Raw genomic sequence first — 26,376 nt, forward strand, 5'->3', positions numbered from 1 at the left:
AAAGCGTCGGTCTCGGCCCCTCTTTCCGCGCTGGCCAAGGCACCGTGTGGCCTCGTAACCGCTCCGTGCCAGGTAACACGTCCCTACCCGCCCGGACCCTTGGCTCTCCCGGGGCACCCGGCGCGCCCACGGCCGCTCCGCCGGGCGGGGAGAGGCGGTGGCTTCGCGGAGACAAAAGGCGTCGAGGAGGTGCGGGCAGCGGGGCCGCCGGAACCGGGGAGGGGAGAGGGGGCGGCGGAAGTGGGGGCGACCGGCGGAGGGAACAAAGGAGCAGAAAAAGACGAAGAAGCGCAAAGAAAGTTGATGCCGGCTCCCGCGCGCCGCTGCCACCGGCCCCCTGCCCCGTCCCGGCCTGCCCGGCCGCCCCCCGGGCGGGGGGACGACGATGGGGCGGGCGGAGCGCGGCGGGGCCCCGGCCGCGGCCGGGCAGGGCAGGGCAGGGCGCCGGGGATCCCCCCCTCCATGCCCACCGCCCCCGCCCGACCCCCGGCAAGGGCTCCCCGCTGCCCCCAGCCCCTCACTCCTCCTTCCTACTCGGCCCCGCTGACCCCGCCCAGCCCCCGCCCCCCCTCCCTGCTTCCCTTTAACGCGCGCTCCCGTCGCCGGCCCTGCCCCCCCCCCCCCGGCCCGGCGTCGCGCGGCCTCTGAGGGACCCCGCGGGCGCGCGCTCGCGCCCCATTCCCCCCCGCCCCCGCCTGTCACTTCCCCCCGCTGCCCCCCCCGCCCCCCTCGCCGAAAGCGCGCGCGCGCTCCCGCCCGCCCGCCCCGCCCCTCCCTCGGCGGAGCGCGAGCGCCCGGGCTAATTGGCTAGTGGGTGCGCGCGCGGCGCTGGCCGGGCGGGGGCGCGCGCGGAGGCGGCGGGGGCGCGCGCGGGCGCGCGACAGCGGCTTCACTTCTCTTCGGGCAGCGGGGGCAGGAGCGGCAGGAGGAGCAGCAGCAGCAGCGGCCGCCGCTGCTGCTCGGGGGCGAGGGGGGAGCGAGAAGAGGGCGAGGAGCGCGGGGGAGCGGGCTCATGACTCAGTGAGCGGCCGCAGCCCCTTTCCAGCCCCGCGCCCGGCCGGAGTCGGGGCGACCGCGTCGGATTGTCCCGCAGCCTGTGCCCGGCACCAGCGAGAGAAATAGAGAGATCTGCACTCGCCTGCAGGTAGCAGCGGTCCTTTCCCCCCCCCAGCCCGGTCTCTCCCGAGGTACACCTCTGCTCCGGCTTAGGTCCTCGTCTGCCTCCCCTCCCCCCGCCAGGCTCTCACCCGCCCCGTCCCTCCCCATCCCTTTCTCACGGCAGCTATCTCCCACCCCCGCTCCACTTCCCCCCCCCCCCCCACTCCACCCCGTTTAACTGCGACCCTCTACCTTTATCCTTCATTTCTCCTCCCCCCTCCGCATCCCCCCGGCGCTGCCTGGTACCCCCTTCCCCCCCACCCCCACCTTGTCATCCCCAGCTGTGCCCTTTCTCAGCAACAGTCCCGGCCGCCCCCCGCCACCCCGGCATCTCTGCCACCGCTACCCCCGGCATCATCCATCCTCCAGCCATCTCTCCAGCCTCCATTGCTCCTCAGCACCCCCACACCCTTTCAACAACTCTTCCGTGTCCATTTGTCCTGCCTGCCCCGATGCGGGCGGGAGCAGCGGCCACCCCGCTCTCCCCCCTCCGCCTCCGGCCCCACTCCGCGCCGATCGCGTGCTCCTCGCTGTACTTGCTGCGCCCCTGGGTACCCCCTTCTACCCCCCAACCCATGATCGAGCCTCCCGGGATACACCATCCCCACAACCCTCCCCCCGCCGCAGCGGTGGGCGGCCTGGACTGGAGCCACTCGGGAGGGGCACTAATCGCCCCCCATCCTTCCCTCCCTCCCCTCGTGCGCTCCGGGGAGCCCCGCAGCCCAGCCCCCTCCCTTCTCTCATGTGCCCCCGACGTCTTCCTCTCGCAGTCTCCTCCTCCTCTCCCCGGGTGTCTCCTACTTCGCACCCCGGCCCGGCCGCCGCCAGCCCGGCCGGGGGGTGCCCGTGGCGTTTGGGGGGGCCCACCCCCCCCCCCCCCCCCCCCCCCCCCCACTGCCCCCTGTTAGAGCTCGATGACACACGCTGGGTCTCCCCGAAGGACGGGGGGAGACCGGCGAGTCGCTTCTGTGCCCAGCCACGGCCGTGGGAGCCTTGGGCTGCTGTCCTGTCCCTTCGGCTGCCCCTGTCAGAGGCGGACCCTGCTGGGGCTCCTTCTGCCTCCCCTTGTGTGGTGTATCGGTCCTTTTACCCTTTATGGTTTATAATGAAGATGAAGTAAGGCGGCTGATGCTGCTGCTGCTGCTGCTCTTCGTGGACCCTGCAGAAATATTCAATTTATCTTGGCTCATAGGAAATTAAGACCGCTTTAGAAAGACATCATCACTAGCTCTGCTACCCTTGGGACCCATCTGCACATTGCCAGGATCTCTCTGCTCCTGACTGCTGGATTTTATTTTTGTGGGTTTTTTTGAGGGGTGGTGTTGGTCGGTGTTTTTGTTATGTGGTTCGTTTTGATTGTTGTTTATTTTTTCCTTTTGAGAATGGAGGGGAAGGTGCCATTGGATAGATAAGACAGAAGCAGGATCTTTTGCACACTTGAATTAGAATTTATAGCTGTACTTACACTTGTAATCTGTGTCTCTGCTGAATCATCTCACGATAAGGGAGAGACTTTTGAGTCCCCTTTCACTCCTTCCTGTGCTCATTTTTCTCAGCACAACAGCAGGGAGGTTAGCAACCCTCGTCTTAATGTGGAGTAGCCTGACAGCCGAGGACCTGGACATCGTGTGTCTTTCACTCTGTGTGACAGTTGCAAATACACTTATGGCTGTCCAGATTCAAGGAGGATCTTGTGTATTTCTGTTCATAGCAGTGAAATGTTTTTCTAACAGTTACCACTTGTAGTTGGTTTTATTTTTTTGTCATACTCTTACTTGTGTGTTTGTTTAAGTTTGACCATGTTTGAAGTGTCTGACTTAAGGTTCTTTAAAAGATACTGAGCATCCCTTGAGCTATGCAGAATTCCTAAAATTGTAGATATAATGAGAGGGCAGAGAAAGAACTGCCTGGATGACTGGGGAATAGAGAGGGGGGGAAAAACCCCAAGAAACTAGCCAGACATCGAATGACAGATTTGAGTGTTTTCCTGTTGTAAATGCTGGCATTACACGTTACAGTAATTATATGCTCTGGGCTACTGTTACAGTGTTTGTCTGCTGGATAGTAACCTGAACTTATGAAGTGAATACAGTTGGTTTTGGATAATAATAATACTTATAGCCAAGATTATTCACATCAGATGTCTTATGCATATAGGCTTTATTAAATATGCTTTTAACATTCTGGCCTGCAGTGTTAAAACCTATGGGCATTGTAAAGAAAATTTTTCTCTTTAGAATTAGATGTACTAAGCACAATTCAAAACTAAAATCTAGAGTAAATAAAAACAATGAAAAGTTTTATTAATAAAAGAGATTGTATTTTAACTCTGTGCAGAAGCAAACAGATACTTGCTGCCAAAATTGCATTATATTTATTAAGTACATACTTTGACTTGTCAGAATATGATAGTTTGATGATTTATTGCCTCTAAATCTTCTGTTGCTTTTATCTTAAAACATGACAGGATGTAAATACCCGAACATTAGGCTGTGTAAATATATGAAGTAATGTTAGATATAATGTTGTAGCTGTACCATAGTGAAAATTGTTCTCTAAGAATTTTAATTTTCAGGACACAAACTTTGCATTATTTTAGTTACTTCAATAAGCAGGTGTAATATTTTAATGTAAATTTAGATATGAAAATATATTTATAAAATATGTTTTTTCCATAATGAAATCCAAAATGTAGCTTAAGCTGATTAAGGGTAACCTAGTCTCATATCCATCACTTGCTATTTCTTCTAGCATCTAAACATTTTGAAGGGATGTCATACTTACAGATTTCCTTTTCAGTATGACTTTATAAATTAGACATAAAAGATTTAATTCCTCCTGAAGACAGTTTGATTGTGTCGATAATGCCTGAAAAGATTAGTTCTTACACTGCATGGTCTGTTTTATTTCAAAGAATTAGATCTTGGCAAGGGTTTTGCAGAATAGGAGAACATTTATTTTCTTACATGCACCTATAACTAGAACGCTTATGGCATTTTTTAAAAGTGTGCTTTTCAACCCTGTTGGCATTGATGATACTTTTCCTTTGCTGTCTCTTTCCATAAATATGTGCAGGGAGATGGACTTGGTTTAAACCCACTGAATGAGCATGGTTCAATCTGAGTCTGCAATCTCATTATTCTCCCTTGAGAAAGTATTAAAACATAAAATAGTCAAGGTGTATAGTTTTGCTCTTAATTGTGATGGTGTCTGTACATAGGTTGTAAGAGGAAAAGCAAGTCAAAGTTCACAGCAATTTAAAACGCTTTGTATGAAAGAGCAAATTCTTGATTCAGACAGATTTGATCAGAAAACCACCCGGATACATGGGGATTGCGTGGGTGTAAGCAAGTAACGTTTGGGCCTGTGCGCTTTGAAGGTGGTTCTTTTGTTAAAATCTATAGAGGAGGATATATAAAATACTTGTATAAACTACAGGTTTTGAGTTAAAGGAAACACCATCTGGGTTCGGGTTTTTATTGTGCGTTTGGTTTATTTTTGTTTGTTTGTTTGTTTTGGGGTTGGGTTTTTTTGAGGTTTTTTGGGGGGGGGGTTTGCACCATTTTCTAACAGTGCTACCACATATGCTAATTCAGTATGAGTTTTTCGTGGACATCTGCCCTTCATTAGAACAGTTTGAGAAGTCATGACAGCTGTAACAGTGGGCTTGTAATTCCTCATCTGTCGGCATATTGTTATACTATTTAAAATGAAGGAATAAATGAAAATAGCTAACTAGTATCAGAAGTGTGCAATAAAGCATTAACTTGACTTCTGAAATATACTGAGATTTCTTGTTGCTCGTGTTCTCTGACAGCTTTGTTGCCTTGTGTTGCCTGAACAGAATCTGTGTAGGAAAAACTTCCTTATATCCCCCACCAGCGTGCTTACCGCTTTGGAAGTGTACCATTGTAGCAAATACAAACAGTCCTGTGTTAGTGCCTTTTGGTTCTGTGAATGTTTCCATAGAGCATGCCAAGATGTGGATTTTGTAATGTGGAAACCCACATTATAGACTTGGAAGGAGCCCACAGATTCGTTTCATATGGGATAACAGAGTCTTAAGATAGTAACAGCTCTCAGTATTTAACAAACTGTGCTAGATTTGAACTAGTTGCATTGAGATGAGGTAGCTAACTCATGATATTGCCGAGTGGTTGAAAAATGTCATTCACAGTAAATTATATTATACTTGCAAAATTATGTTTCCTGCCTAATTACAGTAACTTATGCTTTTCATATATATAAGGGTTTATTCTTTATTTGGTATGGGGTTTAAAATGATGAACTGCTGAATTACTGTTAAGACTCTTATGGCAAAAGTCTTCAGTACCAAGATTACTGAAGTACTGTAACATAAGCATTATGTATTAAGACAAAGATACAAGTCTTGTATGTTATTTCCTTAAGGCATGTAAGAAATACTATTGGACAGTTTCTTGTGAATAAGCTAACTTCTGTTTGCTTTTTGTTCAGTGCAGCATCTGCCATGTCTACAGAGGGGCAAAGAGTTGATGATAGTCCAAGCACTAGCGGTGGCAGCTCTGATGGAGATCAGCGTGAAGGTGTTCAGCAGGAACAAGAACGGGAGCAAGTTCAACCCAAGAAAAAAGAGGGCAAAATATCAAGCAAAACAGCTGCTAAACTGTCAACTAGTGCTAAAAGGTACAATGCTCTTTCTGGCTGTTTATTTTCCTTTCTCTTTTTTCAGCTGACCATCAGATGTATGTACTGACTCAGTATATAATTTATCTTATTGTTTTATTATAACACTACTATGTCAATATAATAGCCTTTTGAGACTGGTCACAATAATGAGACCTGTATACTTTTTTCCTTTCTTTGACAGATTGGCTTTTTCACGTGGTTTTAATAGTAGCTTGCATGATAAAAGCTGACAGTTTTTTATTGCTAGTAAAACTCAGACAGTTTTGTAGCCTTATAAAATACATCTCTGTATGTGTATATATGACCGATGTTGAAACTTGTCAGTGTAACTTACAGTTAATTAACCATAAACATTTCAGACAGTTCAGTAACTCAGCATGTTAGGACTACCATAATACCTTTTGCTGTAAAGTACTGTGTTTCCTTTTCCCAGATGGTCAGGTCAGAAATTTTTGAGTGAACAACAAATTGCATGTTGGTTTCATTACTTTAAACTGTGGTCTGTTTTAATACCAAATTATTTTTCTTCTCTTTTCTGCTTGAGAGGAGAGGTGGGTTTAGCTATAGGTGGGAATAGCTATTTAAATTACTCTATGCTATCACATCAATCTCCAGATCACGATTGTCTTGCTTGGACCAGACAGAAGGTATTTACAGCTTAGTGTTGCTGTATTAGTAGACATAGTTAGTCTAAGCAGCAGAATTCAAATGACATTATAGTGATTGAAGTTAAAAAAAAACAAACACTTTTAAAATAATCTGACAAGATACTGGTTTTGTGGACTGTCCAGATGCAGAATTCCCAGATCCTGTTTCCTTGCTAATTCAAGGCCATACAAACTACAAGAAAGAAAAACCATTGGAGCTGTGATGCTGCAGTAAAGGAGAAGCATCAAGGCCCTTTTCCCATAATTCATAACATATGCATGTTGTAGGAGTCCATGAATACCAGTATTGTGTACAGCATGCATATACCTATCTTCAGGATTTAAGTCTCTGTCTTGGCTTAATCTGTCCTTTAGCATTTACGTACTTTTCTGAACCTAAATATCTTCTGTCTTTTCAGTGAGGTGTTGTCATGCTTTTCTTCTGCCACAGACACTTTCCTTACAGCTAGCCTTTTTTTTTTCTTCTTCCCCAGTGAAATGCTTTCTGAAGACCCATTCCTACTATGACACTATTAGGATATTACCTAGTCATATCACTTACAGGGTGGTCAGCAAAGCTTTCCTGTGTTTCCTTTTATGACTAAAAGGAAAAAAAAACAAACACAAAACCCAACACAAACAGCTTTCACTTCAAACCATGATGTTATTTATGTAGTTAATCCTCACAGCCTTTATGGTTTCTGGCCGCCTTCTCTTTTGTCTGCTTCCTGCTTACTGTTATTTTTAAAATAATAGGCATATTGGCATAGCTGAGACTTTCAAGGTTATAGAAACAGTTTTTAACATCATTAGAAAAGAATCTGTGTATTCTGAACTTTGTAGAATGCTTAATGTAATGATGCCACAGTCCTGACAAGGGCCTGTGGACACTGTCCTATTAAAAAATTAATAATGATATGTCAGAAATTGGTCTATTAATCTTAGCTTTGTATCTTCAAAGCTTAGAGCTTTTATCAACATGCAATTCACAGTGATAAAATTACTTAAACCTTTTAAAGTTTAATCATATCTGCTTATGGTTCTGCTGAAACTAATTATGCCAGTTGCTGACATCAGTACGTTTGCCAGTTAGACTCTAAAGCCAGCTTCACATGTATACGAGTATTGAAAGAAAGCCTTTGATTTTGCATTTTACAAGATGAGATGATTTTTATAAGACTTCTGTAGATATGTGCACAATAAATAGTATTTTTGACAAAATGTTTTAGAAGTGCTGGTTGTCACAGCACTTTGTGAAAGGATCACAGCAACATAGTTTTTATAGGAACAGGTTTTTTAATAGTGTTGTAGTTGTTGGGTTTTCTTGGTTTGGGTTTGTTTTCTTTTTAGGTTTCAGTTTGTCACTGTTAGAATTTGGATTACATTTCTAGAAACATTCTTAATCTGGTCAGGTTTTCATATTGCAGATGGTGTTTCTTTGCTTTTTAATTAGAGTAAGTAATGCATCAAGAAAGGAAAATCAGAAATTAAAGCAGAGGATAAAAAGGAGTGGAGTAATATAAAGGAAGGAAAAATGGCATAGAGTCCTCAGATTGTGATAAGTATTACAGAAACTGTCTAGTAATATGCATAGTAATAAACTGCATAGTAATATTATATTTTTCTTCATTAGAAATGAAAAATAGTGCAGAAATAAGGATATACTCCAGTGGGAACGTTGTTCTTGACCAGGTTAAAAAAAGAGTTATTTTTAAAACTGTGATAAATTGAAGAGATTGAGCTGTCCTAGTGAAAAAAAAGACTGTGTGCTTAGTGACTTCTTTTCTAGCTTTTGAAGTCTGTGGGTTTGTATAGTATTACGCTAAAGTCACGATAATCTTCACTTAAGTGTTTCACTGTGCAGTTCCCTCTAATAACTCCATTATAGTTGAAGGAGTCAACTCTGCTAAAATCAGAAAAAAACCCCAAGCAACAAAGAATGCTGCAGTTGCGGCTTTTGGTGAAGATTCCTTAATTCCTGTTTAGACCAAAGAACATGGGGAAGTTAATGTAGCACTGGAGCTAAAACCGCAGAATACAGACTTGATTCTGTCCTGAGTTTGGAAGTCACGTTTTCTCACTTCAAAAGCTTTTTTATGCATGTTGAATTGTAGTCACGGTATTTTTGGATTACATTATGATACCTGCTGTGTATCTTGGATTAGAATGAAGATTTGGTTATCTGTATTTGGAATATTTCTGTTCTGCGTTTTAGTTATATGTTTATGTAGCCAGTTGGATTTGAAGAATTTTCACTAGCATCAGGTTTTATATAAACCAAGATTTAGCAGTGTGCTGAAGTACACTACTACCATGTCTTGTGTGTGAATATACTGTTTCCACAGCTTGTTGCTTTTCCAAATGATCTGGTTATGGAAGGTATATGAAACCACTTGAGTTCATATTGATTGGAGCATGATTTTTGTTTTTAAGATCTGGAGTTTCTTCTGTTAGCATTGCTATAGATGGCATGAAAAAGGCAGAATGCCATCACAGGCAGCCCTTCTCTGTTAAAACTGCTTACAACTAGCTGCTATACAGGTGTAATAGCTTACAGTGTGTATCATACAGTGTACCAGTCCTTCAGTTTTCCTCACCCAGAGGGCATCACCTTAAATAGCAACCTTTCTTACCTAACGTGTCAAGATTGAGAAACTCACTGCATATCACAATTACAGTTCAGACACAGAACTGAATTGCTGTCCTTGAAAACAGCAGGCATCTTGTTACCTCTTAAGTAGCAAATCTTAGCATGACCTTTGGATTGAGAGAAGTGTAACCATTCTTGGCTGACATAGTAGCTCAACAAATAAATGTGTTGTTTTGCTTGGCTCCTGAAGTTGATATTTGAAAATCTGTCAACTGTTGCATCCAGTCCTGAAAATTTTTTATAAATATCTCTGCCTGTTTATACATATGTGTGCCTAAAGAATTGTGAACTTCAAAACTTCAGTTTTGAAGTAATCTTTTCTTTATTGAAAGAAGTTACCATCTTAAGGAGTAGCAAATGGGTAATGGATGAAATTTGTTTGAAATTCAGCAAATAAAAATAGGCTTTTTTTTCCCTTAACTTTTTTTTTCCCCTCAGTTAAGCTTATCACAGCTTATTTTCAAGGAAGCTGGTAATGATATTTAGCATGTTGAATATGATGGCAAAATATGGAATGCTTTTTTGATAAGAAATATCCTTGGCATTTATTGCGTATCCAGTATGGAGGTGAGAATATTTATTTTCCTCCAGCATAAATCTAGCCATCTTTAGATTGGTTTCCTGCTCAATCACAGTTTGTATAAGATTGAAGTGCATATCAGTGATTGCAGTTCTTAGTAAATAGCATATTCTTCAGTGTGGAGTGTTGGTTCACCTGGCTTTTATGTGTAAAAAGGCATATATTTTAGAAAGCAGATGTGGTAAAAACAGATCATTGTTATATAGTCCTTTTTTTTGCTTCTTTAGTTATTCATCATATTGAGAAATCTTCTGACATGTTCTCTTAGCTTTAGAGAACTTTAACTGTTTAGTGAAGGAAACAACACGCAGTCCCCCTAGGCTTAGAACAGTGGTAAATACATGTCTGTGAGAGTTAATAATACTTGAAATCCACAATATGCTTTCATGCTTCTCAATTTAGGGGTAGATTAACCTTTGCGCTATTACTGGAAGCCAATTATTTTTGTTCTTTTCTGTTACTAAAATGGAGGAGAAAAATATATTTGTGTGTGTGTATGTGACAGAGAGAGGGGTCAAATGACTTCTTTAAGATGCATCAAAGAGGATCAGATCTGACACTGCCAGTTAAATGTCCTGTGTGTACAGCCCAGGGCTTTGACTTCTAGCAAGGGCTTTCCCCCTTGCCTTGGCCCCATGCCCCAATATATAGTGAACCAGTATGTCATCAGTTTAAATATAAACTGGATATATAGAATTATTTTAATTTAGAGTCCTTTCCCTCCCTTGACACAGCTAAATGTAACTGTTCTGAGGCAGACAATTCAAAGAGAGAGATACTAGAAAGGACCCTGCAAAAAATGTTTTGTTGCCAGAGGCCACAAATTCTCGTGGTGAACCCTCTGTGGTCAGTGAAGGAAATGAGGCACATCCTCTCCTGTGCCAGATTCAGAGGGCAACTCAATGGAGATATGAACCAAGGGCCAGACCAGTGGAATAACAAAGACCAGCTTGAACAGTGGAGGTCTCTATCAGTGCAAGTCTCTCCGGGTTGTTGTCTGACAATTTAATTGTAACTTTAAATGCTGTGACATGTGAACAAGCTATTGTGTGTCAGCTGCTCTACATAAACTGTTTATGAATGTGCTCTCATCATGAATGTAAGGTAAATTAAGGTTGCAACAAAAGAGATATAAGGTGTATATATTAATTTGAGTTTGGGATGCCAGAGGGTAGGGGAATAAATATGGACAACTTGCTGAGGAGCAACTGATGGACAGTATCGTATTAATATGTTGTCACTTGTTTGTGTAAAAATAGTGATGGATGAAACATCTCTTTATTTTAGATGCTTATTGATCATAAAGAGGAAGTGCAATCTAATCAATTTTTATTGCTTGAAGTGGAAAAGTATTTTGTTCTTGTTTGCTCAGTCACAGGAAAAGCTTGAAAAGGGACCATTTTAGTGCTCTCAGCATTAGAAGTTAGAAATTCTTTTATTAACTAGAACAAGAGGAAGAAAATGAGAGGGCTCTGTATCCTTTTGTTTTAAGAATGGAATGGACATGGCTTAGAATTTAGGAGGAAGAATCTAAGGTTTCTGATCTAGGACTTAAACTGCACTTGTCAATCCATTTTTTATGTGTCTTAGACACATTGTAATGCAAGGAAATATTAACTGCTTTTATTAGTATATGTAAAGCAGAAGAATTATCCCTGACTCAATAGAAATTCAATGTCATCATTCTGTAACTTCCCAAAAGTCAGAAAAAGTGAAACAACCCATAAAACATGAAATTAAAGATTCCATACCACCTAGGTTTTCTATTATTTGAATTTGTGATAGTATACATTTCAAAAACACAGTAGAAATTTGACATATACAGAATATATTTTAATCATCTCCCATACTTTTAAATCCTCTCTTTTAAAAAGTGTGAACTGTTAGGGTTGTTTAAATGGACCAACTTTTTAAAAGCAACAGGTTTGTTGTGCTTAAATGTCAGTAATCAAGTTTTCTCTTTTTAAAAAAAATGTGGTGGATTTTCAGTGTTACTACAGTGACTTGCTGCAAATACTGATTAAGCAGCCTGTGCCTGTTTTTAGAAGAAAGGAATGATATTTACTGGGGAGACGTAAATATTTCAGTGAGTAGAAAAAGCAAACAAACATCAGATTTCTCCCCCTCTGCAGGGGTAACTAGTGTGTGTGTATGTAGGGTTGGGTGCATAGAGGTTAGAAGAAAAGCTAAGCATCTGAAAAAGTGTTGTTATCTTTTCAGTTATATTGGCTGGTCTGATGAATGATTATTACCTCTATCTACAAATTTTGCTCACCTATGTCCTAATTATTTCAGAACATGAATGATACAGGATTGGAGTTCCTGGTTCAGGCCAGTTCCTATACTGCCTTTGGTTTCATTATAGCCAGAAAATCACCTCATAGTGGCATAAGGGGAATTTTGATAGTGGCTGTGAGACTCCTTAGCATGTAAGATTGTGTTTTGATCTTATCATTATATAGAGAATTAAACTGCTAATTTTTAAGTTATATATGCCAATATATCTGAATGTGTCTTTTGATAAACCATTTTCTTTGGTTCTATTTCTGTGCACAGTGTGTGACAGTCATTTTTAACAAGATACATGTGTACTTGAGGACAGGCCTAAACTTTTTATTGTGTCTTGAGCATATTGTTTGAGTTGTTTTTCTTTTCCCTCCCCCTAGATGTTCATATTTTTGCACTGAAGTAGCCTATAGAAAAGCTTTGGGTGTAGTTTACAGGGAAAAGTGGCCATTGCAGTCCTACTAATGGCATCATACTCTGACAAGTCTTTGGGAACTGTAAAATCCTGTAAGTTCCTTTGGGGATGCTGTATCCTACTCTGTATGTTTAAATTTCTTCAGAGGAGGATATACTGGCTCTCATGCAGACAATGGTATAACGGAAAAGAGCCTGTACTGCCAGATATGGCAGAGATCAGGAATTCAGTGTTTTAGCATGGGAGCATCAGCTTGTGAATATCCAGAAATCCTTAACAAAGAAGTTGTTTTGCCTGGAGGAAGACATCCAGCAGGATGCCCATAACTAATGCAGTACTGCCAGGGTCTGGACTGGACCTGCCCAGCTTCACGTCTTTATCAGTGACCTGAAGGATATGGCAGAGTGCACTCTCAAATTTGCACATGGGAACAAGTTCAGAGGGAGCAGTTGGTACACACCAGGGGCAGGGCTACTGCTCAGAGGGACATCGGCAGGCTACAGGAGAGGGTTGATAGGGAACGTGTGAAATTCAACAAGGCCAAACATAACATCATGCATGTGGGAAGGACTAAGCCCTTGTAACTATACAGGCTGGGGAGCAGCTCTTCTGTGAAGGACGTGGGAGCCCTGGCAGATAGGAGGCTCAAAGTAAGGCACAACAAAGGCTAATTGCCTCCTGGGCTGTAGTACTGGGAGCAGAGTCAGTAGGTAGAGGAAAGTGATTTATCTCCCTTTGCACAGCTCTAATTAGACTGTATCTGGAAGGATATGTACTCAGTTTTGTTTCCCCCAGTACAAAGAAGGCACATGTTGGAGTGAGTCTAGCAGCAGGTCCCCAGCCGGGCCAGAGAGCTGTAGCATTTGCCTTTGAAAACAGGCTTTGGGGGGACATGATAGCAGCCCCCAGTATCTAGGAGGAGGTTCTGAAGAAGACTGGGATAGGCTCTTTCTCAGAGGGTAAGAAAATACTTATCTTCTGAAGTTGATTTTTTTTGCCCTGCCAGTGCAAGATAACTCTTCCTCACCAGAATATATAATTTCTTAAGGTATGAGGCATATAGGTGGAGGGGAAGCAGAGAAGGAGGGTATGCAAGATGTTTAATTGTTGTGTAAGTGAGCAGAGCAGCTGAAAAGTGAGGTGACCTATAGAAAAAATGGGGTTTTCTAGGTGGCTGCTCATGGCATAACTTGTCCCAGGTTGGAGGCTTTTTTTTCCAAAAAGATTTGATTTTTATTTCAACTTTTCTTGAGCAGTGACATGAAATTTTACAGCATTGACTTCCCATCAGAAATTGTAAGAATTATATTTCTTATTGATTGCTGTAGAAATGTTCATAAAATTGAAATAAATATATTTCAAAAAAGTCCTGATATTTTTTTTTTCTTCTCTTAAGAATTCAGAAAGAACTTGCAGAAATTACATTAGACCCTCCTCCAAACTGTAGGTAAGTTCACCTGGATTTTATTAATTTAGAATGTGGAAGTGGAATATCTGGAATGAAGGAAATTATATAGCGTACTGGAGTAAATTTTATCTGTTCCTTTGTGCTACTTAAGTCATTCTGGAATCAAAGCTGATAGATAATGTTTGCCTATGTACAAGGAATTGGTATGACATATGTCCTGGTAACAGAAATAATGGTAAAAACTGATTAACTGCACGATGTGTTGATAGATACAGGGTAAAAATCAAATAACCTTCTGTTTGAGGTATGAAATAAATAGGTTTTTGTTTGATTCTGTAAAATGTATTCTTGGTGGCAGTTCCTGGAATGTTTGATTCCTTTTCCTTGCAAATTGTTAACACACTGTGAATATAATGGAGAAGGAAAATGTTATAGGCACAAACTGTTATTAATCTGCCAACAGTGTTTCTGGTGATCAGTTGTGATATTCAGTGGAAACTTCCTGAAATAGAGTATATAATTTGTAGAGCCTTTCTAATAATGAATTTGTTCTTGTGTTTTGGTGGTTGCTTTTTGGTCAGGTATGTTTACTTTTGGTGTGTTTAAAATTGGCTGTGAAATGAGTAATGGGGTAGGCCTAGAAACCCTGGCTGCCTGGTGTCCTGGTATACAGTTGTTTTCAGATAGCTGTCTGGGCTTCTTATCTGTCAGCTTGACATATGGTCAGTGTTGGAGTGGGGCCAGGGCTGCACAGTGCTGCTTAAAGGAGCTCCTACCACCCCACCTCCCATGGCGAGAGGTCGGGCTCAGTGCCAAGGGACAGCTTCCACCCTGTCCTGCCAACCCATTTTGACTGATGTGGTTAGTAGGATTCATTCTATTAGGGTAGTAAAAAGAAAGATTGATAGAAATGTCTGATTGCATGCAGCTTTTGTAATGAATCCCAGTATGTTTCAGTATTGAATTAACTAAGCAACTGATAGTAAAATAACAGTCAGCTTTATTGTTTTGGTCTCTTGACAAAAGTATGTGTGAGAAAATATTCTAACAAGATTTGATGTGGTTGTTCTGTGTCTCAACATGTGAGTCAAGTGGCTATGTAGTGAAGTAGCCTTGCAATAATAGTGTTCAAAGACTATTTCAGTCAATTAGGATGAACTTTGCTAGATAAAACATTTTAATAGCTAAGCTGTTCTGTCATATTTTACAACTGTGTGCAAGTCTTCAATCACATCAAAGCTGTTTCAAATGGCAGATCTTTACTTAGGTGTTGATGACTGATGCCTATTAGTGGATTGATTTGCTGAGATGAATATACAACTTCAGTTATAGAAAAATGCAAAAGTCTTTGAACTGAGTTTAAAAAGCTTATAGTTTTTACAGCAGTGTCATTTGTTCTAGTTTTCTGAATCCTTCCCTTTGTAAAAACTGTTGTTTTAGTATACAAGATACCATTACTTGATTTTCTTTTGCTAGCAAGTGTTTAAAAAGAGCATTGGCTCTTCTTAGCGTAGAGCCCTTTGGTGACTTGCAATTCAGAAAAAAAAAGTGAGCTGAGATTTCCTGCTTTGTTTGTTGCTGTTGTTTTTTTTGTTTTGGTTTGGTTTTGGTGTTTTTTAAAAATTATTTACACTAATGATAAAATAGCAATAAAGTGCACCGCATGATGCTGTCTTGCAAAATCAAAAACTTACATCTAACTTCATTTGTCTGCTGCTTTAACACGGTTCTTAAGATGGGGAATTATTTCATGTTGTGATCTTGATAGATAACCATTAGTATCTTTATTATTAGCAAATATGTTTTTATAGTCAATATGGAATCACTTCATTTAGTTTTATGCTCTGTTGACATAGTCTAAACAATGTTTTCATTTGAACTTCATGTATTTTCTATTATACTTAAACATTACAAAATAAAGACATCAGCCAGACATGATCTTTCAACATAACAAAGAAAGCCAAGCTATAACATAGTATATCTTACCCTAAAGTATTGATACGTCCTTCCATGTTTTTAGTGAAATTTAGATAATTGTTGTAAGAAGTGTTAGATTTTCTACTGAAAAGAAGAATTTCACAAAGATAAGTTCCTTACAGATGTAGGCTACCTGAAATGGTTGTGATTCCGGCTGACCTTCACTATGTGTCCTCTTTTATATGTAAAATAAATAATGATTGGGCAACAGGAATGTGATGAATCTCAAAACCAAAAGTCACAGATGACTTGAAGGAAAGCTGTATTATTCAAGAATACTCTTTAAGTAGTTATTTAGGAAGTTCTGATAGGTAGGATATTGGGTTGCATTTAAACTTGGGTGGAATACTGCAAGATGTGTTGCAAGACTTTCTGTTAACTTCAACAGGTTAAAGCTTCAGGTTTGTCTCATCCAGGAAAATCCCAAAATGGATCAGTATCTGTAGTAACTAGCATCCCTTAATGGCACGCTAGGCTACACAGTCAGTACAAGCTCCAAGGGAGTTGCAGCTTCCCATTCTGCGGCAGCTGCAGTCTTAACACTTCCCCCGCCTCATCCCCTGGAAGAAAATAGGCTGTATAGTCTTGTTTGTCTGGGAGACAAAAAATGTCTTGCTCACACATGTGCCTTGTAATTGGCAGATTATCACTGCTGCGACTTGCAGCATCTTTCCAAAACTGTGGAAAGCTGTGGATTTCAAGAGTTCATAAAAAATCTGTCGCGACTGACTTTAAAAAAAGCTTTAATTTGATAAGAAATCAGAGTTGCCTGCCTTCCTAGGTATTGCTGTATTTCATAGGCTGTAGTCTGGGTTTTGGGCAAGGGAAAAGAGTCCTTTTGATTCCCCAAACTTTGGATCATTCCTCAGGACTGAGAATGTATAATGTTCTACATGTAAAAAAATCAAGCTAGGGGGTGTGTGGGACTTGAGCAGTGTAATCATTGCTGCTTTTGGAGGGAGACGTCATAAAAAAGCCTGTTATGCTTCACATTTAACAGAAAGAATGATATGTTTTTGGTATATGTTGTGTCCCATTCCCCTTCTTCCCCTTTACTTTTGTACAGAGCTGAATTGATTGTGAAGGAGAATCCTGAATGCTAAGCAGGTATATTTGTATTTTAAATCTTCAGTATTGTGAAATTTTAGTTTGTCAGGAGACAGTATACCTAAGTTGCAGATATTTGCCACTCTTCTCTTTTTTTTTTTCTTCCTCATTGAAATACAAGGCTTGATTGCTAGAAGGGTTGCATGTGTTACATCTCTGAGTAGTGCAGAGTATACCTTTTCTTACAGGTGATAAAACCGTCATCTTTAAGTATCATTTTCATATATTGCCTTACTGGAAGAGTAGAATAGACAGGAATTCTTGTCGCTAAAATAATGCCTTTTTGAACTTTCCCATATTTTGGACTATATCTTGTCCAAGACAATAGATTTCATAAAATACAACTTCCGTTGTCAGCATTGTGTATTATTTCCCTTCTCACTGGCAAGAAAACATCTCTGTGGCAACTTGTACCAATTGCTTACACAGGAAAACAGTATTTGGAAAGTATTTAATGTATTTTTAGCTTCCTTAAACATGAACTTAGCAGCTCGAAATGCGGAGAGCCAGCACAAAGTGAATAGCAGTTCTCGCTGGACACTGCTTGGAACAACTGCCCAAAATTTTCCTGTTAGGTCACTGTTGTTACCTATCTTCCTCTTCGTATTTTACTTTGATGTTCTCCTGCATATTTGTCACCATTCTTCTCTTTTGTGTGTATTTACTGCAGTTCCTTTTATGATACATTTATACATTTTATTTCTTTTTCCGTGTAGCAATATGGGTGTTGCTTGAGGCTTACAAGTACACTTTAAAGGGTTTTGCAGCTTAGTGGGCAAATTGACTCGTTCTTGTTCTAAAACAATCAATGAAAATAGTAGTCTTGTCTCTCTTCTTTTAATTTGGAATCATGACATTAATTCCTTGTTTCCTAAACTTTCCACAAAACTGAGAAACAACCAACATATCTGATCCTATTTTGCTTGTAAAAACTAAACACACTCAAAATTGAAACACTTTTTGTTGGGGGGGAGGTGTTGGGGGGGATGATGCAGAGAGCCAAGTGGAATGGCAAATTATGCAGCTTGGCTTAGGGAGAGGGGTCAGCCTGCCTCAAGGATGTCTCTTCCACTGTGAATGACTGTTTGGAATCTGATGTTCTGGATCAGTATTGCTCTGGCTGAGTTTTTCCTGTAACGGTGGGACTGTGATCCTCACAACTCTAAGGGATTATGTGAATTCTGTCAAGTTATGTTACTTTTCTTGGGGCCATTTGTTTCAACTCTTGCTTTGTGCCACTTTAAAGCTGAGGAGATGGCATGAGTGTTAGGAGCAGAAAAAAAATGTTGGCACAATTTTTATGGAAGTCTAGGCAGGAAAAGATTGTCAGCCTTGCTCTGTGATGCAGAGGGATAGTAGGTACAGCAAGTATCTATCATGCTGCACTGGCCTACTTGAGTCTCCAAAACATCAGTTTGACTTGGGGTGTGTGTCTGAATAAACATGGTTATATATGTTTTCTTAAAATAATTGAATAAATGTGGATATATTTGGAGAATTCAGAGTAGTGACGTCTTCAAATGCAAAATGCAAAAAAAGATTCCTCTGGAAGCATTCTGTTTTCAATGCAATTTGCTCAGCCTAAATTTGCTTCCCTTTTGGTTAGTCTCCTTTAGCTTGCACAGAGAGTTTATGTAATGATTTTGGTAGCATTAACTGCTTGCTCAGAAGTGTTGCTTCTGCTTAGGTAGTGCCCACTGCCTATTTCACTACCGTTAGATGTCTGTTGAGTTCTATTTACTCTTGTGCAGAACACACGGGCTAGTTCAGTGACAGGCTTCCTTGCTCTATAACCAGAGAACAAACTTTAAAGCATAAGCACAGAACAGCATTTCTTTATTTGCTGGTTCCTTCATAAAACTCTGGAAGCACAAAGTAGGGGTTGGCATCATACTCATGGTTGTTTTCTCACTTAGAAGGAATATGGGAGTAAAGTGGCTCCTCTGGCTAAAGAAAGAATTAACCGTATTTCTTCTGACAGGGGTTTCATTGAAGGAGGACCAAGGCACAAAATGTAAGAGGAAAAAAAAATCCCTAAGATCCAGCAGCTTATATTTTAAAAGGAGCTGTGATCAGTGATTTTGATCATTTGAGTTAGGGATGCATCAGTCTGTTGCCATAGGCACATGACTGCGATGCATGTGATGCTGATGTGTGAGCAGGATAAAAACCAGAATAAGGAGAGCTTTCTTTGAACGTTTTTAATCAGAAGTGTTTCCATCCTGTTTGGTATGAATCTGGGCTCTCTTCCCATTACGATACGTTACCCATGGAGTTCACCTTCTGCCTGTATAGGCGTACTTTGAGCTGCTGCTAGTTTTCTATAACCTTCTAGGGAAAATATGACACAGAAAATTGTATATAACTTTGCCTGGGTAGGCCTCTTAAGAGTTTATAGCAAATAGCAAAAGTAAATAAAAAAAGATAGGCATAGAAGCAGTTGTTTGTAATGTGCAGAGTCCTGTTGTTTTTAAATCTACGATGTATCAACATTCATTTCAGGATAAGAATGAATGTAAAATGTATTTGAATGTTATTTGGAACTGTTTTATTTTTTAATTTTAATTCCCTTTCTGCTTCAAAAGCAGCAAGAAACATGTCCCAAAACCATATTTTATTACATGAGTTGGCTTGCCTGTTTTTTTGTATAACTGGTGCATTTTTTAGATTTATTACTGGAGCACCTTGAAGTACCTCAGAAGAAAAGTGTCAGGTTACTTTTTAATATGTAATCTTGTAATTCTTTTAGCTATTTTCTAGACAGAGTAGGACAGTGTCACATGTGCTTTAAGGCCTGAAATCTGTAACTGTACCAAACCATCTTTTTACAATACCTGTTTATTTTAACTGTTAACATGACTCTAGACCTTTCGATGTCATACTGTTCACAAGGCATCTGTTTTTAAAAAATAACATGTGGATGTTTCTTTTTGTAAGTCTTCCATGTGTCCAGATGCAGTGTACCTGGGAAGGCCATCTAATGTATAGCTGATGTTTCTTTAGTGATCTGGTATCTTTGAAAATGTATGCTTGATACAGAAAAGTATCGGACAGCACTGAGCCTTTTTTTGTTTTCATTGAATAAACTGAATTCTGTATATCTACTCAAATCCATTACTACTTGTGGTTGTGGGATGATTTTAGGATTGATTAGATGGAGCACTCAAAATCTTCAAGATGTATTGCAGTCATTGGTGGCTAGAAACCGTAGTAACTTGCATGAGAAGGGGAGGGGGCTTTGGAATAAGGCAGTAAAGGGAGCCTGCCCCTGGCTTCTTGCCAGGAACAGCAGCTTCACTCACTGATGATGAAGTAAGGAGCTGGCTGACAGCACCCATTAATACCTCCCAGAGTAACAATATCTCCACATGATTTCTGCCAGTTCTCCCAGTTTTATAGTTATGACAGCTTCTCTCCCAGGAGGAAGAGAAAAGAGAAAACAGAGTACTTCAGCAAGTACTGTGTGAATGTGGATATGGAAGGCCAGGGGGATGCCAGAGCGCATTCCATGGCACAGCTGAAGCAGGGAAATGAGTGGAGATCGGGGTATAAGGAGGAGTCCTGATGATCACACATTCCTTGAAGCCGGAAAGGGCAGAAAAGTGCCCAAAAAGGAGTCTGTAATGGGCATGGAAGGAATCCTTGATATTTGCAATGTGCTTAGTATAGAGACTTATAAAGCTCTAGTTTAAGTTGCAAGTCTGGGGAAGGTGGAGTGGAGGACTGTAACAAGGGCAGAAAGAAACACTTTAATGCTTTTAGTGTGGGAAATTTTGAACAGAGAAATTTTCTGCCAGTGGTTTCATAGCGAGTAGCAGCTGGGCTTTGTAAGTCAGTCTCCTTGAAAGTACATGGTAGTACCCAATACTCCAGAATTTTTTGGACTACCTTCCACAGACATTTCTATTGCCTTCTCCTATATAGCTAAACAAAGTTGTTGTTTTTTTCCCCATGAGCCTGAATTTGGCTTAGAACATAAAACTGATATTATATATGCATGCTTTTGTAATCTTCTCAGTACAGCCTTCATAAAACACCAGAAAAACCTCTTCCCCCACCAAACCCTGAAGTGTGTTAAATAAACAGTCATAACTTGCTAGCAAGGGAAACAAAACCATGTTGGCTGAGACTTGGCTTTATTGTTAGGAGACTTTGCAAAGAAATACCTAAGTGTATAGCTTTTAAATTTGGGAAGCTATTTATGTGGGGGTTTTGTTGTTGTTGTATTTTTGTTTTGGTTTGTGTTTGTTTTGTTTTCTAAATGTAGACTCATGTCTTGTATAAAAACTACATAAGGATCGATTTATTTACAGAAATTTGAAAGAGCAGAGTTACTTGAAAGTGTGACTGTAGTAGGTACTATTAGACTGAACAAGCAGTCACTGCCATTTCATGATAATCATCTAAGAAACATGCTTTTATTAGCAACTCATTACCCTTTAGTAAATTACTCATTATTGAATAAATGGGGGAAATGGAAGGTCCTTTTTGGCTGGGACTGACAGCATTACAGATAATGAAGTATTTGTTTCCTTAAATAAATGGTACAATCTCAGAAGTGCCTAATGCTGTTGTCTTCAGTACACCCACATTTGGTCAGCATTTTAACTCTGATCTTCTTTGTAATGCTTAAAAATTATTTCCTTTTTAAGAAAACTTTAAAAAGCATCTGACAAATGAATGTTATTTCCTGGATGCCATTGTGTGCCTCTTATTCATTCCAAAGAAAAATTAGTGTTTTCTCCTTGGAAATATATTTTTTAAAAATCAATCTTTCTCAGTTCCTATACCACAATCTACAGCTTGTTAACAGCTGTTACCTTATGCACGTTACTCTTTTGGATTTTGGTGTTTGGTTGGGGTTTTTTTTGCTTGTTTTTGTTTCTGGTTTTGTTTTGGTTTTACATAGGCATGAGAGTCTAAGACAGTGCTGTAATTTATATTTTATTCTTGGTATATGCAGAATGTGTGCAGATTTACAATTAATAGTCTGATTTTAATGAAATTGTTTTCCAAAATCTCCTGACAGAGAAGCTGCAGTTTAAGACTAAAAAGTCATGAGCTAATAACCGAGCGTGCTTTACAGTGTTTAAGAAACAAACTATGAAATTGATCTGGGTGCTGTTTTCTTGATGTGCAATAAAACTTATTTATGCTGTAGTTACACATTTGCAGCTTTGTTACAAGCTTTTTGGGGTATCTAATTGGCTGCAGCTTTGAATCATATCATAACACATGCCAAATGTTGCTAATTACAATTAAGAGATCTACTTGAAATAATCTTTGTTTTCCTTTTCTCTGACAATTTTTTTTCCCACTTATTTACGTGCCTTTAATTTTTCATTTTAACAGTTCTTGCAGCACTTTATTTTTGTTTCAAAGCTGTGGAATTGGATTAAACAGGGTTTTTTAAACACTTCCATGTTGCTTGGAAAGAAGCCAGTTACTGTGTATTGGCTTAATAGAAACCATGCTTAGCAGTGTCTCACATATGGCAGCTCGTGTTTGTGTGGTAAGGCATTATGTATTTTAAATATTACCTTTTACACGATAGTCAAATTTATGCCAGAATCTGAAGTTTCCTCTGATTAATGTTAACCAAAATAGCAGACAGCCAACTGTTTCTGTTTTTTAGGGAGAAATATATAGTTAAATGCATAATTTACTGTCTGCTCTGCACAAAAGCCATATTTATGTGGCCTTTATTAACTTGAGATGCACATTGTGTCTAGAGAAGGCTATAGGTGAGTGATAATGCACTTTCTTGACACTTTTAGCCCTCTACTGTTGTATGTATCATGGAGGCCAAGGAGGACCCTGTAGCTAAGACTGGAGCATAAGGGTGTGTGCTTAATTTAGGAGATTGAGTTATATTTGAAGAGTTAAGTGGTACACAGTTACAGCAACTGCTCTTTGAGTAATGCTCAACACAGCTGACAACTTAAAGCTTAAATTTCTGAAGGTTTTTCCAGGTTTGGGTGTTGTGGTATTTTTAATTTAAAACTTAGTATAACCTCTATGAAATTTAAAGCATAGTATAGCCTTTATGAAATTTAGGTCTCTGAAAGGCATTTCTTCTGTATTGTCTGGCTGTAGACAGTAGTTTTGTATAAAATTAGCAGTGACTGCTCATATTGTTGTTCAGTTGAGAAATAGAAAATTATTTCATTCTTTAAAAATGATTGCTTTGTCTTAAGTACAGGGTGGAATTTGGGGGAGGAAGGCTTCTTATTTCTGCAAGATTAGATGATGTTCAGTTTAACTTTTCTTTGGGAGATATTGACAATAATCACCACTGAAAACATACATCATAAATCTAGTAGAGATTTTTTATCCTTCTTGTTATAACTTTAAAATTGCAAAAGGAAATAATTTTCTTTCTAGGACACCGGTGCAATATATTCTGCATAAATCATAATTATAATTGTAATTTATATAAACCTGTAGTAACAAATTTGATTTATTTTACAGTTTAAGGTGTTCTGATTCTAAAATGGCAAATAAATGTTTTATTACAGTAAGTTATGTTTTGTCTGTTTAAGCATAAGAAGGTAGTGTTTAGGACTTTATACTTCTGAGATAAATAGATTTATTTATTTATTTTTAGGTAATCACAGTATGCTTAGAAGAACTATAATATGTCAGCTGTAAGGTCATTTTATCATATATATGATCCAGATAATTTAAAAATGCTGCAAAGTCTCACTATCTGGTATCTTAGGTAGCCTAAATAGGAAAAATATATGTATTCCCTAAACAATGAGGCATTTTATAACCTGTCAAAAGAGGATGGATGGAGTAACACATTTAATTTTCGGATAAGTTTATAATTGAAAAATTAGATGTATGCCTAGCATGCAATTTCAGTTTTGTTGATATAAATAATTGATTGCTAAGCTCATAGCTGTGGCATTTAGGGTTGCAAACCAGCGATTAAAAAAAAAAAGGTTTCACATTTGGCACTTGCAGCCGGAGTGGCTTCACAAGAAATACTAGTTTCAGAACTGCTACAGTAAATACAGTGCTAGCTTATGCAGTAACATAAAGTAACCATGGATGGGATTCATTAAGTGTTCAGGGTTAGAACATTGGCTGGAGGTAACTAGGCTTGTATGTTGCACAGGAATTTTGAATCTCTAGTGTGAAAATGGACCATTCCCATTATTTCAGGTTTTGTTGTGTAGCTTGAAAAGAAGGACATTCTTGACTGGACATTTTATGGAGGTGTCTGGCTTTTGATTACTGGCTAAGTGTTAGCCTTGATCCATGTTATATTGGAGTAAGTTCATTGTTCTGCAGCAGGCACCACTGGAGAGACTCAGGCTTGCTCATTCAGAATACCTTGTGGGAGTGCACTTTTTGGCACTGCATCTCTCCCATCCCAGAGGACTGATTTTGCTGGCTGGATCAGAAGCACAACCATGGCTTCTTCTATCTCCTGCATACAATCTGCCACGTTGCCTGCTGAAAACAATCCTCTGGAGTTGCTTTGTGCCTGGAGTACAAAAAGCAGGTTTTTCATCTTGCCTTTCCCTTTCCTCAGGTATTTGTATATGATCTGCCATAGTTTGGCTCAGAGAAAAAACCACAAAAACCAATGCGCCCTCTCCCATAATTTGCTTTGTGTTCTGTTGCAGGTAAAATAAGATCTGCCAGTCTGTCAAAATTTTCTAAATTCACTGCCATGTCATATTCACAGCAGTGTCCTGTCCATAGCAGCAAGAACATTAAAGCACTTTGACACACAGTACGCACATTACAAAAACAAACTGTCGTGTCAAAAACGGCTGTAAACATTTTCACAGTCACTTGTCATTGCACGTTTGAAGGTGGAAAATTTTCAGAGAAGATGACTTAATTTTATTCCTTCCTTCCATGTCTGGGCTGCCTAGAAGGGAAGAAGCATCAACTTAATGTGGCATTTCGGTGGGCTGTTGAGGACACAACTACTATAATCCTGTTTGTCTGAGTATGTTCCTCAGCAGTCTGTCAACACAGCGATTAGGCACCAGTGCAAGAGGCTAATTTTTAATTTTGATCCAGTATTAACTGAATTATAAGTTGTTTTTTAATGTGTAAACTGTAGTGTTCAAAGAATAAGGTCAGGTGATCACAAGTATCATTGGGATGGGAAACTGTCTAGCTGATATGCATCACATAATCAACTCAAATCTCATTTGAGTCTGGAATTATTGGAGTGTAAATCAGATTTAAATTCATGTTTCAAGTATAATGACCTCCTACGTTACAAACCTCCCTGAGAGATATTTAATTAATAATGTATATTAACTGTGAGTGTTTTGGCTTATATGTGTGGCACAGACTCTTAGGTAGCCACAAATACAGCTCCAAAAGCTCACAATGTGATGGCTGTAGGATGCTGCTTTTTTAAGTTATTCTGCAAGAACCTGCTTTGCTCTTTACTGAGTGCAAATATTACAACTATCTCAGTTTCAGTAGAATCTTTATGATTTATATGATAATGATAATTTTATTCTGCTGCCAGTACAGAGCACTTTGCAGACTGATATCAAGGTTAATTGTCACTTTGAGAAGTGACATACAGTCTGCCAACATGATACTCCGCTCAGTTGAGAAAGATAATTGTTATTCAAGTAATATTTAAATGAGCCCAAGTGCTGCTAAATACAAAACCAAAATATTTTAATTTTTTCTCTTATGTTCATTCATTGTGCTAGAGAATGAGGTCACCACTGTGCATAAATATCACTGATGGACACTTAGTAAAAACATGCCAAGACTTTACAGAACTTAGAAGGAGGGGGTTTCCCCCCGTGTGGGCCGTGGGGAAATACTTTAAACTTGAGTTCCTCTTGTCAACGCATCTAAATCCTTTTATTGCTGTGGCTGATTTTAGCAGTTGTACTGCTACCTTACATGTTACTCCTTATGCACTGTGACCTGACCTTATTGACACATCTGAGCGGTATGCAATATGTACTACTCCTTGCAAGTACTTACGGCTACTCCATGCTCCAGGTATTTCACACTGATTCTAAACATAACTTTCAGCTTTTCCCCCTAGATCTGGGGAATTGTAAGCAGCCCTGTGGCTAAAGAAATAATGCCAAACCATGTAAATACTACTATAAATTGGCAGGTGGGGGGTTTTTGTATCCTTGGTACCTGCAGATCTTTTTAAAGGAGCTGGTCAGCTGTAAAACAGTGTGGTCCTATATCCCAGAGAGCCACAAGGTTGTCCCAAAATCTGGGTCTGGCTTTGTTTAATTTACATAATGCCTCTCAACTTAGGGTCTTCAAAATTAAGATTTTACTTTGTAGCTTTTCCTCTTCTTGAAATATTTTAATTGAACAGAATGCATGTGCTCTCTTCTACCTGCTGTCAGTAGATTCCCAGAGGATTTTTTTTTCTTCTCCTGTTTAAAAATTATTAGCTGCAGAGGTCTTTTAGCCTTGAGAGTTGTTAATTTATTTTGGTGCAGCAGTAGCTGTATCTAG

The 26,376-nt window shown here is 39.9% G+C and overlaps 1 protein-coding gene across 4 annotated transcripts in view; it reads left to right on the plus strand.

Annotated features, from left to right (window-relative positions):
• The first annotated feature begins 1,003 nt into the window (after positions 1 to 1,003).
• Positions 1,004 to 26,376, plus strand: part of LOC127380765 (ubiquitin-conjugating enzyme E2 E2) — a 214,881-nt gene continuing 189,508 nt past the window's right edge. The window contains exons 1-3 of one of the 4 annotated variants that reach the window (XM_051610241.1): positions 1,005 to 1,144; positions 5,635 to 5,823; positions 13,801 to 13,851. In XM_051610241.1, coding sequence (XP_051466201.1) covers positions 5,648 to 5,823; positions 13,801 to 13,851 — 227 coding nt within the window. In that variant the 5' untranslated portion in view covers positions 1,005 to 1,144; positions 5,635 to 5,647. Of the gene's footprint in view, positions 1,145 to 2,442; positions 2,458 to 5,634; positions 5,824 to 13,800; positions 13,852 to 26,376 lie in introns of those variants that run through there. The other 3 variants (XM_051610242.1, XM_051610244.1, XM_051610243.1) reach the window with 3 other exon arrangements.

The sequence above is a fragment of the Apus apus genome, chromosome 2 (genome assembly GCF_020740795.1).
Source record: "Apus apus isolate bApuApu2 chromosome 2, bApuApu2.pri.cur, whole genome shotgun sequence".
Classification (NCBI taxonomy): domain Eukaryota; kingdom Metazoa; phylum Chordata; class Aves; order Apodiformes; family Apodidae; genus Apus; species Apus apus.